The sequence below is a fragment of the Elgaria multicarinata genome, chromosome 20 (genome assembly GCF_023053635.1).
Source record: "Elgaria multicarinata webbii isolate HBS135686 ecotype San Diego chromosome 20, rElgMul1.1.pri, whole genome shotgun sequence".
Classification (NCBI taxonomy): Eukaryota; Metazoa; Chordata; class Lepidosauria; order Squamata; family Anguidae; genus Elgaria; species Elgaria multicarinata.
In genome coordinates, this window is record NC_086190.1 from 3,966,622 (window position 1) to 3,979,447 (window position 12,826).

Below are 12,826 nucleotides of genomic sequence, written 5' to 3' on the forward strand. Positions count from 1 at the left end.
GGACTGGCGTAACGTGGTCTCGTCGGCCAGTCCCTGTTAGTAAACGGGCTCCCCTGTTTTGTGCCAGTTGAAGTTTCCGGACTGTTTTCAAAGGCAGCCCCACGTATAACGCATTGCAGTCATCCAAACGAGAGGTTATCAGAGCATGGATCACTGTAGCTAGGCTATCTCTGTCCAGATAAGGGCATAGTTGGTATATCATCCTAAGCTGATAAAAGGTGCTCTTTGCCACTGAGTTCACCTGTGCCTCAAGTGACAGTTCTGGATCCAAGAGCACCCCCAAACTACGGATCTGATCCTTTAGGGAGAGTGCAACCCCGTCCACAACAGGGCAAACATCACCTCACCGGACAGATGAACCACCCGCTAACAGTACCTCCGTCTTATCTGGAGGTACTCTCTGGAGGTTTCCAACTCAATATTGTTGAGTTGGAAAGAGGGCAGCTAAAATGATTAAGGGGCTGGAGTATCTCCCCTATGAGGGAAGGTTACAACAGCTGGGATTGTTTAACTTGGAAAAAAGGATGCTAAGGGGAGACATGATAGAGTAGGCTGACCATATGGAAAGGAGGACAGGGCTCCTATATCTTTAACAGTTGTATAGAAAAGGGAATTTCAGCAGGCGTCGTTTGCATGCATACAGCACCTGGTGAGATTCCCTCTTCATCACAACAGTTCAAGCTGCAGGAGCCCCGCCCTCTTTTCTATCTGGTCACGCTGGGCAGGGCTCCTGCAGCTTGAACTGTTGTGATGAAGAGGGAATTTCACCAGGTGCTGCATGCATGCAAACGACGCCTGCTGAAATTCCTCTTTCTATACCACTGTTAAAGATAAAGGAGCCCTGTCCTCCTTTTCATATGGTCACCCCTGTGATAGAGGTGTTTGAAATCATCCATGGTATGGAAAATGTGGCTAGGGAGACATTTTTCTCTCTCCCATAATACTAGAACCCAATGGGGTTATTCCATGAAGCTGATGGGTGGGGGATTTGGGACAGATAAGAGGAAGTCCTTCTTCACACAGTGCATCGTTATGGAACTCACCACCACAAGATGTAGTGATGGCCGCCGATTTGGATGACTTTAAAAAGGGGTTGGATAAATTCATAGATGAGAAAGGCTATCACTGGCTACTAGTCCTAATGGCTTTATGGTACCTCCAGCATCAGAGGCAGTATGCCTGCATACACCAGTTGCTGGGGAACATGGGCAGGAGGGTGCTTTTGCACTCATGTCCTGCTTGTGGACAGAATGCAGGACTAGAGAACCCTTGCGCTTCTCCTCTAACCAACATGCAAACGTTTCGTGCAGGATTTAAAGGGACCCCCTTCCAAGAACCTGCCTCTTCTGTGGGTTCAATTAACAAAGGAGACGTGTTGGGGACTGCATTCCCTTTCTAAAATGCCGTAAATGTTCTGGGGTCCACATCCTTCTTTTGTGATTTTCTAGTAATACATGAAAATAGTCTGCTTTCGCATTCTTGATATCATCTGCTCTCAAAAAGATCCATTTCCCCCTTGAATGAAGGATATCTGAAATGGGCGTCACTGGATTGGCTTCCCTTTGGGATTCGGGGGACTGGAAAGAGGCATTTCTTCTTTTCCCCATATTTCAGCTATAAATGGCCCCCTCCTGAGCTGAACCCAGCTCCGCCCCCCTTTCTGGTGTTCCAGATTGATGTTTACAAGTAATTACATTCCTGGAGCCTTGTAGGAGGGGAAGAAGACAAGGAACGATTTAAACAGGGGTGGGGGAGCTGGTGGGGGAAGTATTAGGTATCCCCACCCTTTTGCCTCCTGTTGCTGTGCTACTCAAAATCCCAGATTTTTTGAAACTGTCAGGGCTTCACTCCATGCCTTGCTGTACCCTCTGTGTCTCTGTCCTCCACCTATTATTATTTTTTCTCGGAAAGCAAAATGCACTTGGGCAGGCTTTGAGGCAAGGGTGGGTGGAGAGAGGCTGCTTAACCCCTTACCCCTTCTGGTCACTTTATAGCTTTCAAGCTGCTCTTTCACACACCAAGGGAAAGAAATTGGGATCCCATCTCTCTAAGTCCCACCGCCATCTCCAACGGGTGGGAAAGGCAGCTCGGAGGAAGGAGATCTTGAGCTGGAAAACCATCCGAGGGAAACAAGTTAAGAAATCCCTCCCCCCCCCTGCCCTTTCTGTGCCTGGGTTCCTATCCTGCGCTCAAGGCAAATGCATCTCCCTGCGTGCCACTGCTGTGCTTTTCATTCTAGCCACAGCCCGTGCCGCAAGGTAGCCAAATCGCACTAACGTGACCTAGTTTGGCCAAGGCTAGATTCAGCCTCATGGGGAAAGACCTGCAAAGACACAACCAAGTCAGGTATTAAAACTGTTGCTCGACATTATGGAAAGGACTCGGAATTCTGGGTCTGCCATCATCAACTCGGCTGGCTTCATTCGTGGCCTGATGTTGCCCCCAAGCGGCCGAGGGGCTGAAAAAGGAAGCACAGCTAACTTTCCCGTCACTGCTGGCTTCTCTGGACCGGCACACGGCATGCCTTTCGAGGGAGAAGTAAAGTTACCACGAGGAGATACGTGTCCATGTCCCAAAACTCGTGGACGCAACACTGCAGGCGCCTTTTCTCTTTCCCCTTTTCAGAAGGTTTGGTTGAGCAAGCCTTCCCCAACTAGGGCCAGATCTACACCATGCAGGATACAACACTTTTAAAACGGTACAAAAACGGTATTTGTAATGTGTCCTGGGCCTGAACAGTTGTCAAAACCATTATAAACCGTTATAAACAGTAGGGTAGATCCTGCCTAGATGTTGTTGGACAACGACACCCATCATCACTGAGCATCAGCCATGCTGACTGGACACGACCTGGACACGTTGGGCGTTGTTGTCCAAGTTGGGGAAAGCGGGATTGGAACGTGGGAGAGTTAAATGCGGAGCGGTGCCCCGTCCCCTTCCATTTCTCCATGAGTCGCTGCTCCAAGTGTGCCCCCTGATCGGAAAGAGGCCACCTCAGAGCCATGACTCTCACAGAGACGCGATTGGCAGCCTCCTCTGAAGGAGGCCATAGAATCATAGAATCATAGAATCGTAGAGTTGGAAGGGGCCTAAAAGGCCATTGAGTCATTCTTAAGCATCTCAGCATCGAGAGTGATCAAATCGCACCCTGCCAATCAGAAAGTGTTCAGAAGGCAGAAAATGCATAGCAACAAATCACGCAGAGTTGCAGCGGACCTCCTGCTCACCAGAGCTGTGGGCACCCAGGAGCATTTAATTCCTTTTCTACTGCCTTAGGAACCCTTTGAACTGCGGTTCTGTGAGGCAGAGCTGGGGATCCCTAACAAAGCCATCACAGGGCCCAAGATTCTCGTAGCTCCTTAAAGACTAAACCTGCAATCCGGTGCATATGTAGGCAGAAATAAATCCTACAACTCCCAGCTTCCCCCAATTGGCCACGCTGGGCTGGGGGATGCTGGGACTTGTAGAACTTTTTTCAGTGGAGGCTGGTGACTCTGATGTCGGCGGGGCTGAAAATCAGTTCCGGGATTCAGTCAGAACCACTAAGGAGTTATTCAAGGTACTGAACCCATATGGGAGTTGGGGTTTAGCCCTGTGGTGAGCTCCTTTAGAGTTCTGGCTAGTTCTGACTGAAACCCAGAACGGATTTATCGCCCCACTGAGATTGGAGCCAACAGCTTCCACTGACTTAGTTTCTGTCTATATATGCATCAGATTCTTTTCTGTCTATACGTACATAAGGTGACCGTTTGGAAAGGAGGACCGGGCTCCTGTATCTTTAATAGTTGTATTGAAAAGGGGGATTTCAACAGGTGTCTTTTATATGCATGCAGCAGCACCTGGTGAAATTCCCTTTTCAACACAACAGTTAAAGCTGCAGAAGATATACTAGAGTGACCAGATATAAAAGAGGGCAGAGCTCCTGCAGTTTTAACTCTTGCGATGAAGAGGGAATCTCACCAGGTGCTGCATGCCTACAAATGACACCTGCTGAAATCCCCTTTTCAATTCAACTGTTAAAGACACAGGAGCCCGGTCCTCCTTTCCATACGGTCACCCTATGCACATCCTAAATGTTTCATACAAAATAAGACACTCTCTTTTTTTGCAGTTATTTCCCCTTTCTTTTTCGTTTCCTTTTTTTTTGGGGGGGGGGAATGTTGTATTTTCTCTATTGATGTCCATGGACGCCTCTCACTTGGGTGAGAATAAAGAACTCTGCGGAAGCCGGAAACTCCACGTGCGGTGTCTCTCTATCTATTTGTGACTCTGTGTTCCGCGCCGTCAACAGACGTCAACGTTGCCCTTTTCAAAGATGGCTTCTCTACCCTCAGCGCGAGCAGCAAATGCTCTCTTGCCTAGTCGTGAAAAGTCCGACCTGGAGGGAGAAAGAGCCTTTTCTCCCTAGTGCCAGGCTCTTAATTGGGGTGACATCTTGACGGGGAAGAAATGGCGTCTTCTCAACTTAGAAGGGGCGTTATTTTTGTCTCTGCGTGGCTCGCCCTGAACAAAGATGGCGACAAGCGCTCTCTCTCTCTCTCTCTCTCTCTCTCTCTCTCAGCCACCCACCGACCCACCCCTGCGCCGGCGCAGACGCGCCACCTCGCCGGAAGAGGGCGGGGTCATTTGCCACCCATAAAGATGGCGGCTTTGGCGTCAGAAACAGGCACCCTGATTGGACGTATTTCGGCGGAAGCGCCGCGGGTGCAGCGGAAGTGGCTCTGCGGGCTGCCGGAAGTAGGTGATGGTGCTTGGTGGACCCGACCTGGTTGGGGACCTACCGCCTCCCCATGCGGGCCCGGAGGGTGAGTCGCTGCCCCACCCTAATCTGCATATGCTAATATATTCAAATCTATGTAAATTGCCCAGTTCCAGCGAGGGGGCATTGGCAGCTTCGAGCTCTGCAATGCTGATTTATTCAAATATATGCCAATATGTATGCAAATTAGTTGTTGGGCTTAATAATAATAATAATTTAATTGTATTATTTACGTATTATGTTTTTATTCCTTCCTTCTTTCCTTCCTAGGAGTTCAAAGTAGTTTCATGGCCCTCACAACAACCCTGAAAGGTAGGCTGAGAGAGAAAGTGGTTGGGCAGAAGCTTCCATGGCTGAGCGGGGATTTGAACCCAGGTCTCCTGGGGCCAAGCCCAGTGCTCTTAACCGAGCCTGACCCCTCCAAACGTTTTGGACTACAACTCCTGTCATAGTGTAGTGGGAGTTGTAGTCCCAACAGGTTTGCAGGGCGCCACGTTTGGGGGAAGGAGTCTCTAACCACTGCACCACGCTCTCTCACTAAGCATTCTGCACCAATTGCATCCCCGGATTTTGCGGTGGGCTTAGAATGGACCAGTAATCCACGACTTTGGGTGTTTTGTGCAGTTTTATTGATAGGTTTATTATTATTATTTTGCCATTTTTAGATTTGTCAGAGAGAAAAAACCCACTGGGCACACGAGAGATCGTTGGCAGGAGCGAAAGTGTTGTTTCTCTTTCTCCCACTCTTCCTTGAAGTTTTATCGTCACAACAACCTTGTTAGGTAGCAGTTTTCAGAAAGGTCCCCGTCTTAAGCAGGTGTAGCAAAACCAAGGGAAAGTCTTGTGGTACTTTAAAGACTAAAAAGAGAGGGAGGGGCAGGGTGTATTTTTGCCGTTACAAATTTGCTTGTCTTTAAGGTGTCACGAGACTCTCTTTCTTGTGAGGACGATGACAGAGAGAAAAGTCCCCAATGTCATCCAGCGAGCTTTGACTCACAAGACGGGGCTGCACATGCCTCACAACGATGTAGTAGTATTTATTGAATTTTATGGGTCACTTCCCACTGCAAAAGGTAGTCCCAAAGTAACGTACACCTGCAGATACAGAAGTTCATAACGTAACAAAAAGAAACGAAATCAATATAAACCATAATCAGCACAATAATACAAATAAACAGCAATAGACACGTAATCTAAAAACAGTACAATACACAATTTACGTTTATGTAGCCCTGAAGATATTTATGGCGCTTGGAGACCACGAAGGAGAAGGGGGAAAGAAAATTACAAGAAGGTGTTGTTACGTGGCTCTTAAGCTTGTTTTGTGAGGGTTGCCAGTTGAAGCTCAGGCCTTGGGACAGGTGAGGAAGAGCCAAGGAACACACAACTTCTGGCCTTCCGGATCTTTTGGCCTAGCCAGCATAGCCAATGGTGAAGGATCATGGGAGATGAATGTCAAAACATCTGGAAGGTCACAAGCGGCCCACCTATAAGCGATGGGACTGAACTGATCGCACCAGGCAGATTAAAAAATGTAAGGAGAACTATGCTAGATTGGACCAGTGGTCTGGTCTGTCTCACAGTGCCCAACCAGATGACTCTGGGAAGCCCACAAGCAGGACATGGACACAGTAGCAGTGTCCTATTTTTTAGGATAATGGTGTTGTCCTCATCTAACAGATTGGAACAGGCCAGGGGTAGAGGTGAAGGGGATTGTGGGTGGCTATGGGATTCCCTACCCAAAAACGTAGTGATAGCCACCAGATTGACTGGCTTTAAAAGGGGCTAGACAAATTTGTAGAGAAGAAAGCTATCAACAGCTACTAGTCCTGATAGCTATGTGTGACCTCCCTTATCTAGAGACAGTATGTCTGTGTACACCAGTTGCTGGGGAACATAGGCAGGAGTTTGCTGTTGCACTCACATCCCGCGTGTGGGTTTCCCGTGAGCAGCAGGTTGGCGACTGTGTGAACAGAATGCTGGACTAGATGCATCACTTCTGGAAAATTAACTGACTCCACTTTGGTGAACCTCTAGAGCAGCCTTCCTCAACCTGGGGCGCTCCAGATGTGTTGGACTAGGAGGTGCATCCCAGAATGCCCCAGCCAGCCGAGCTGGCTGGGGCATTCTGGGAGTTGTAGTCCAACACATCTGGAGCGCCCCAGGTTGAGGAAGGCTGCTCTAGAGGATGGAAAATTTAAAAGCTAGGAAATAGCCCCCTAGAAGGCACATCTTTGAAGCAGCAACGTGAGGCTGTGTTGTCGTTGTTTTAACAGGGGCCGTCCCACAAAGCCACCGACAGACGCCCTTCCAAGAAGCTGAAGTGTGAAAAGAGAAGTCTGGCAAAGTTACAGATCCGGGGAGCTGACGTTTGCGGGAGCACCAGCCACGACCTCTTCTCAAAAGAGCCCCCTGATCAACTCCGCTCAGAAGCAGCTTCGCCTGACGGCCAGACGATGCTGCAGAGCGAAGGGCAGGTGATTCCTAAGGCGCCCCAAGGAGTGCTGGGGGACCAGGCCGGCCCCTGTGCGGAACCTTTGGGGCCCAACGCCGACGGCTGCTTTCCGAAAGCTGACGGGGAGGCGCTTTTCCGTCCCTGCGTCCGGAGTGTGGAGGAGGAAGAGGAGGAGGAGGAAGGTGGAGAGGAGAGCTGCGAAGCTGCGTTGTCGGATGACTCGGAGATGGAACCCGAAGAGGTGCAGGGCCAGGTGATTGAGCTGGACAACAGCGTCTTCTTGAACGAGGACAGCAACCAGCCCCTGCCGGTGGACCGTTTCTTCGGGAGCGTGGCCTTCATGCAGGTACGGGACGTCCCAAAGAAGTCCGGGAGGAAGCGTCCAGTCCTAAATGCGCTTACCAGGACAGCCTTTCCCTCCAGATCTCGGTGGCCGGGGGATGATGGGATTGTAGTCCAACGCATCTGGAAGGAGACAGGTGGAGAAAGGCTGTGCCAGGGAATGCACCCCGTCCAACACTGTAGGGCTTGCTTCTGAGTAAATGTGCCCAGCGTTGCTGTTCTCCTTGTGGTCTGAAGTGGCCGTCCTACAGAACCATAGAACAGTAGAGTTGGAACCACTTGCTCAGTGCAGGAATCCACCTTAAAGCATCCCTGACAGATGGCTGTCCAGCTGCCTCTCAAAGGCCTCTAGTGTGGGAGAGCCCACAACCTCCCTTGGTAACTGATTCCATTGTTGTACTGCTCTAACAGTCAGGAAGTTTTTCCTGATGTCCAGCTGGAATCTGGCTTCCTGTAACTTGAGCCCGTTATTCCATGTTCTGCACCCTGGGATGATGGAGAAGAGATCCTGGCCCTCCTCTGTGTGACAACCTTTTAAGTGTTTGAAGAGTGCTCTCATGTCTCCCCTCCATCTTCTCTTCTCCAGGCTAAACATGCCCAGTTCTTTCAGTCTCTCTTCATAGGGCTTTGTTTCCAGACCCCTGATCATCCTGGTTGCCCTCCTCTGAACACGCTCCAGCTTGTCTGCCTCCTTCTTGAAGTGTGGTGCCCAGAACTGGACACGATACTCAAGACGAGGCCTAACCAGGGCCTCGCACGATTTGGAAGCTATACTTCTATTAATGCAGCCCAAAATAGCATTTGCTTTTGGCTCATATTCAGCTTGTGATCTTGTGATCACAAGGTTGAATTGGAGGTGAATTATTTTTCTCCATTTGGCCTCCATTATGCTGGCGTTGCAAGTGCTGTGCGGAGGACAAAGCCACGACACCCGTGGAAATTGTCCGAAAGGAAGTTCCACCCGCCTCCTTTCTAGCCTACAGTCTGTGTGCCTGAAGTAGACTGCATGTCGGCCAGCCCGCAGGGTGGGTGTGCTTTGATGGGGCCTCCAAAGAGGCCAGGGCAATAAACGTGCGCCTCCTCTTCCCTCGTTCTGTTCGCTTTACACAACCCTGTGAGGTAGGTTAGGCTGAGAGACTGTGCTTAGCCCCAGGTCATAAGAACATCAGCAGAGCCCTGATGCTGGATCAGACCAAGGGTCCATCTCGTCCAGCACTCTGTTCACACAGAGGCCAATGAGCTATCAACCAGGGACCCACAAAGCAGGACATGGTGCAACAGCACCCTCCCGCCCATGTTCCCCAGCAACTGGTACTCACAGGTTTACTGTCTCAGATACTGGAGGTAGCACACAACCATCAGGGCTAGTAGCCATGGATAGCCTTTCCTCCAGGAATTTATCCAACCCCCTTTGAAAGCCATCCAAATCGGTGGCCATCACTGCATCCTGTGGTAGTGAGTTCCATAATTTAACTATGCGCTGCATGAAGAAGTCTTTCCTTTTATTTGTCCTGGTTCTCCCACCAATCAGCTTCATGGGATGACCCCGATGGGTTCTAGTATTATGGGAGAGGGAGGAAAAAGGTCACCGATGATGCTTCAGGGCTGAAAGGCGATTTGCACTCCCCAGTCCAATGTTCTCACGTTTCCCTCCGAGTCGGGCATCTCAGCTTTCTGAAGCAGCCTTGGTTCATGCGTTAAGGCCACTGTTGTGATTGGCCCTTGCTGTAAGAAGCCTCGAGTCCTTCGTAGAAAAATCCATCTAATAACAATTATCGGCTTTTTTCTTTCTAGGACCTGCCGGCCGCTCCTCTCGCACGGGCCACCGCCAACAGGCGAGAGTTTAGAAAGGCCCACTTTATAGCCAAAGATGACGACGAAGAGGAAGACGAGGAGGTTATCTGAGGGCCGAGCGTAGCTCCGCCCCGACCCGCCGCTGTAACTGTTTCCGTGACGCAATAAAGACTCACCGTCTCACCACTGTGGCATCTCCTAGAGGTGTGTTTTCGTTCCTCAGAAAAGAAAACCCTCCCGGTCTGGTGCTCCGGTAACAGGCAAGGTCCAGGAGCCAAGAACGAGGGGAGAGGGCCCTCGTGCGAAAGCTGCCCAGCCCCTTGCTACAATTGACTTCCCACGCTTGCCGTGGGAGAGGAGATGCCTGTGGCGGCCGAAGGAGTGTGAGCTGCTTTTTCGGCTCGTTTTTTTTTTTGTTTTGGCCGGTGCTTTATTGGACCCGGAAGCAAGCAGCCAGCTCGATTCCTCTCCGTCAGCCTGCAGTGAGCATTTGATGCACACACAGTCCAAGGCAGCTTGCGGAACGGAGGGCTGGAATACATGGCCCACAACATCTCGCAGGCTTTGGGGCACCTGGGGTCCCACCGACTTCTCCAAGAACTTTTGGGCACAGCAGAGAGCCTTTCCCCGTGTGGATTAAGCGTGAGTTCACCTAAAACCCACCCCCAGCCCTTCTTTCCTGAGAAGCGGCGATCCGTTTTGACAACAGCGTTTTTCGTATTGCCGGTTGCAAGGCGGAAACCTGGAGAACTTTGGTAGAGCACGGATGAAAGGATAGAATCTGAATGCTGCCTGTTTGTCACTTGCCACACTGCCCATGACCCAGGAGAACGCGCGCTCTGGATTTCGTTTTTCCCTAACTCAGGGTGGCAGTTAGTCGATTCGTGGGTGGCTCCCAAATGCATCCTTTGAATTTGCAAGGGATGGGGGGATAAAAAAAAGCAGGAGGGAAGTAATGCAAGGGGGTAAAGAATGAAATGCAGAAATTGACGAGGGAGGTAATGGGCTAGGCCAGGGATTTTCAAATTCTCCACTTTGAAGGAGAGCTTTTCCTGTCTCAGCAGGTCTGTGGTGGAACCACAGTATGTCACAAAGCATTCTGGGAAGTAAGAACAGCCGAAAAGCCCTGCTGGGTGAGATCAAAGGTGCACCCTCTCAAACTTCCCCAACCTGGCGCCCTCCAGATCTGTGGAACTACAATACCCATAACCTCCGCCCGACAGATGTTTTTGGAGATATATATATTTAATTGACGTTTAAATCAACCAGTAACTGAAGCTCTCTGGGTGTTGCACCATACCTTAAAAACCGGAAATGCAAACATTTAAAAGCAAAGAATAAAAAGGGTACCGAATCAAACCAGCAGCCAAGAGTAAAACCATTCCAGCACTTAAAAACGGCAGCAGAACGAAGCACTGAAAAACAGTTCTTAAAATGGGACTACAACTCCCATCACTGTTCACCATTGGCCATGCTAGTTGGGAATGATGGGAGTTGCAGCCCAACACATCTGGAGGGCACCAGGTTGGGGAAAGCTGGTCCAAACGCAGCCTGCCACATTCTTTCCCCAACCTTGAGGTATGAGTGACGTCACGGGCAGTAACCAATAGGCACTCAAAGCAGGTGATTCCAAAGGGCTTCCATCTCTGAATTCCAAAAAGACCGGCCATTTGAATGTGGGGACAGCAGAACCCACCCAACCAAACAGTATTGATTTATTTCCCGCTCTGTCCACAGGGTCTTACGTGCAGTAGCAGCGCAAGGATTTGGGTGAACAGGTTGGGAATGGGAGAAAGGCTAGAAGGTTTAAGAAATCCTGCATTTCAGGTTGCTAGGACCGGGCACTTTTTCGCACCCTCTGCTCTGGGGCCATGATGTTGCAGACCAGGCATGATTTAGGCAGGGGTGGTCCTTGAGATGATGTTGGACTCCACCACCCATCTGCCACAGCCAGCATGGCGTATTATTTACATTTCTATACCATCCCCATAGCCAAGTAGGCTTTTTAAAAGCCTCCACTGGCACTTCACCCCGCCCCCTGCTTCTTAGTCGTCTCTGTGACATCAGCAGCCTTTGCCTCAACTCCCCGCCTTCCTCTCAGGCCTATTTGCATGGCTAGCAACCAACGAACCTCACACCGATGAGATGTTCACAGCTCACAAGACCTTTTACCAGTTTATTTCATGGCCCGAGCTACAGTTTGGGAGCTGCTGTCCCTATTTATGAGTTGGAGGGGGTAACGGAGGTTGGATCCTTTCTCAGGGCAGTAAAGAGTTTTCTACAGCAGTGTTCAGATTTCCATTTGTACTTCTGGATTTTAACATTTGCACTATTTTGCCTGTCGCCGACTCTCTTCCAAGCATAGGTCCAGACATCTGCAGAGATTATAAAAGCCTTTATTATTGTTTTTAATAAAATACAAAACTGCTTTAATCCCTGAGTACCAACCTGGTGTCAGAACTGCGTGTTCCGTTTTTATTTGTCCAGCAGGCAAGCTAAGAAGCGTGACACAGGGCACCTTTCTAAATCTCTTTGAGTTCACTGGGATTTACTTCTGAGTAAATGGCTCAGAGGAACAGGATTGCAACAGTACATGTCAACAAACAATGAAATTCTACTGCGTTGCGTTATACAATTACAAAACTCATTTTGGACAATGAGAATTTTATTGATCTCAACTCCTCATCACACACACAAAAAATACTTCTAAAAAGGAACACTTTCCGTTTTCTGTAATTGAGACTGAGAACTGAACTAGACACCCTCATCATAAATTTCTTACCCGCCTCTCCGTTTAGATCGAGGCGGGGAACAACATTAGTACAACAATGCGGTATAAATCAGATACATAAAATTAATTAAAAGAGCATATAAAATCAATACAACTTCAAAATAAATCAACAGATCTTAACATTCTTAGGTTTAACGTTCATCTGGGTAGGCCTGCCGCAAGAGGCTAGTCTTTATAGCTGACTTAAACTCGGAGAGCGTGTTAAGTTGACAAATCTCTCCCGGCAGGTCATTTCACAGTCTGGAGGCGGCAGAAGAAACGGTCCTCTGGGTAAGAGTTGTCAATCTAGTTTTTGCTGACTGAAGTAGATTCCTCCCAGAGGACCTGAGTGTGCAGGGCGGATTGTACGGGAGAAGGCGATCCCGCAGGTAGCCTGGACCCAAACCATGTAGGGCTTTAAAGGTGAGAACCAACTCTTTATACTTTGCCTGGAAACTAATTGGCAGCCAGTGAAGAGATTTTAATGTTGGGGTAATATGGTCACCCCTAGGTGTCCCAGTGACCAGCCTGGCTGCCATATTTTGAACTGGTTGAAGTTTCCGAACTAGGCACAAAAGTAGCCCTATGTAGAGCGCATTGCAGAAGTTGAGCCTCGAAGTTACCAGCGCCTGCACGACCGTCTTTAGGTCTTCCGACTCCAGGAAGGGATGCAGCTGGCGTATCAGCCGAAGCTGATGGTAGGCAC

The 12,826-nt window shown here is 49.5% G+C and overlaps 1 protein-coding gene across 2 annotated transcripts; it reads left to right on the forward strand.

The window, feature by feature from the left end:
• The first annotated feature begins 4,701 nt into the window (after positions 1 to 4,701).
• C20H1orf174 (chromosome 20 C1orf174 homolog) lies at positions 4,702 to 11,797 on the forward strand. 2 transcript variants are annotated; one of them, XR_010026348.1, is made up of 4 exons: positions 4,702 to 4,805; positions 7,036 to 7,560; positions 9,351 to 10,414; positions 10,586 to 11,797. XR_010026348.1 is itself a non-coding variant. In XM_063145314.1 (3 exons), exons 1-3 carry the CDS (start codon positions 4,791 to 4,793, stop codon positions 9,459 to 9,461), a joined length of 651 nt encoding a protein of 216 aa, XP_063001384.1. In that variant the 5' UTR covers positions 4,702 to 4,790; the 3' UTR covers positions 9,462 to 11,797. The 2 variants fall into 2 exon arrangements, 1 of the variants encoding a protein (XP_063001384.1); XM_063145314.1 differs by having other exon boundaries at positions 9,351 to 11,797.
• The last annotated feature ends 1,029 nt before the right edge of the window (positions 11,798 to 12,826 follow it).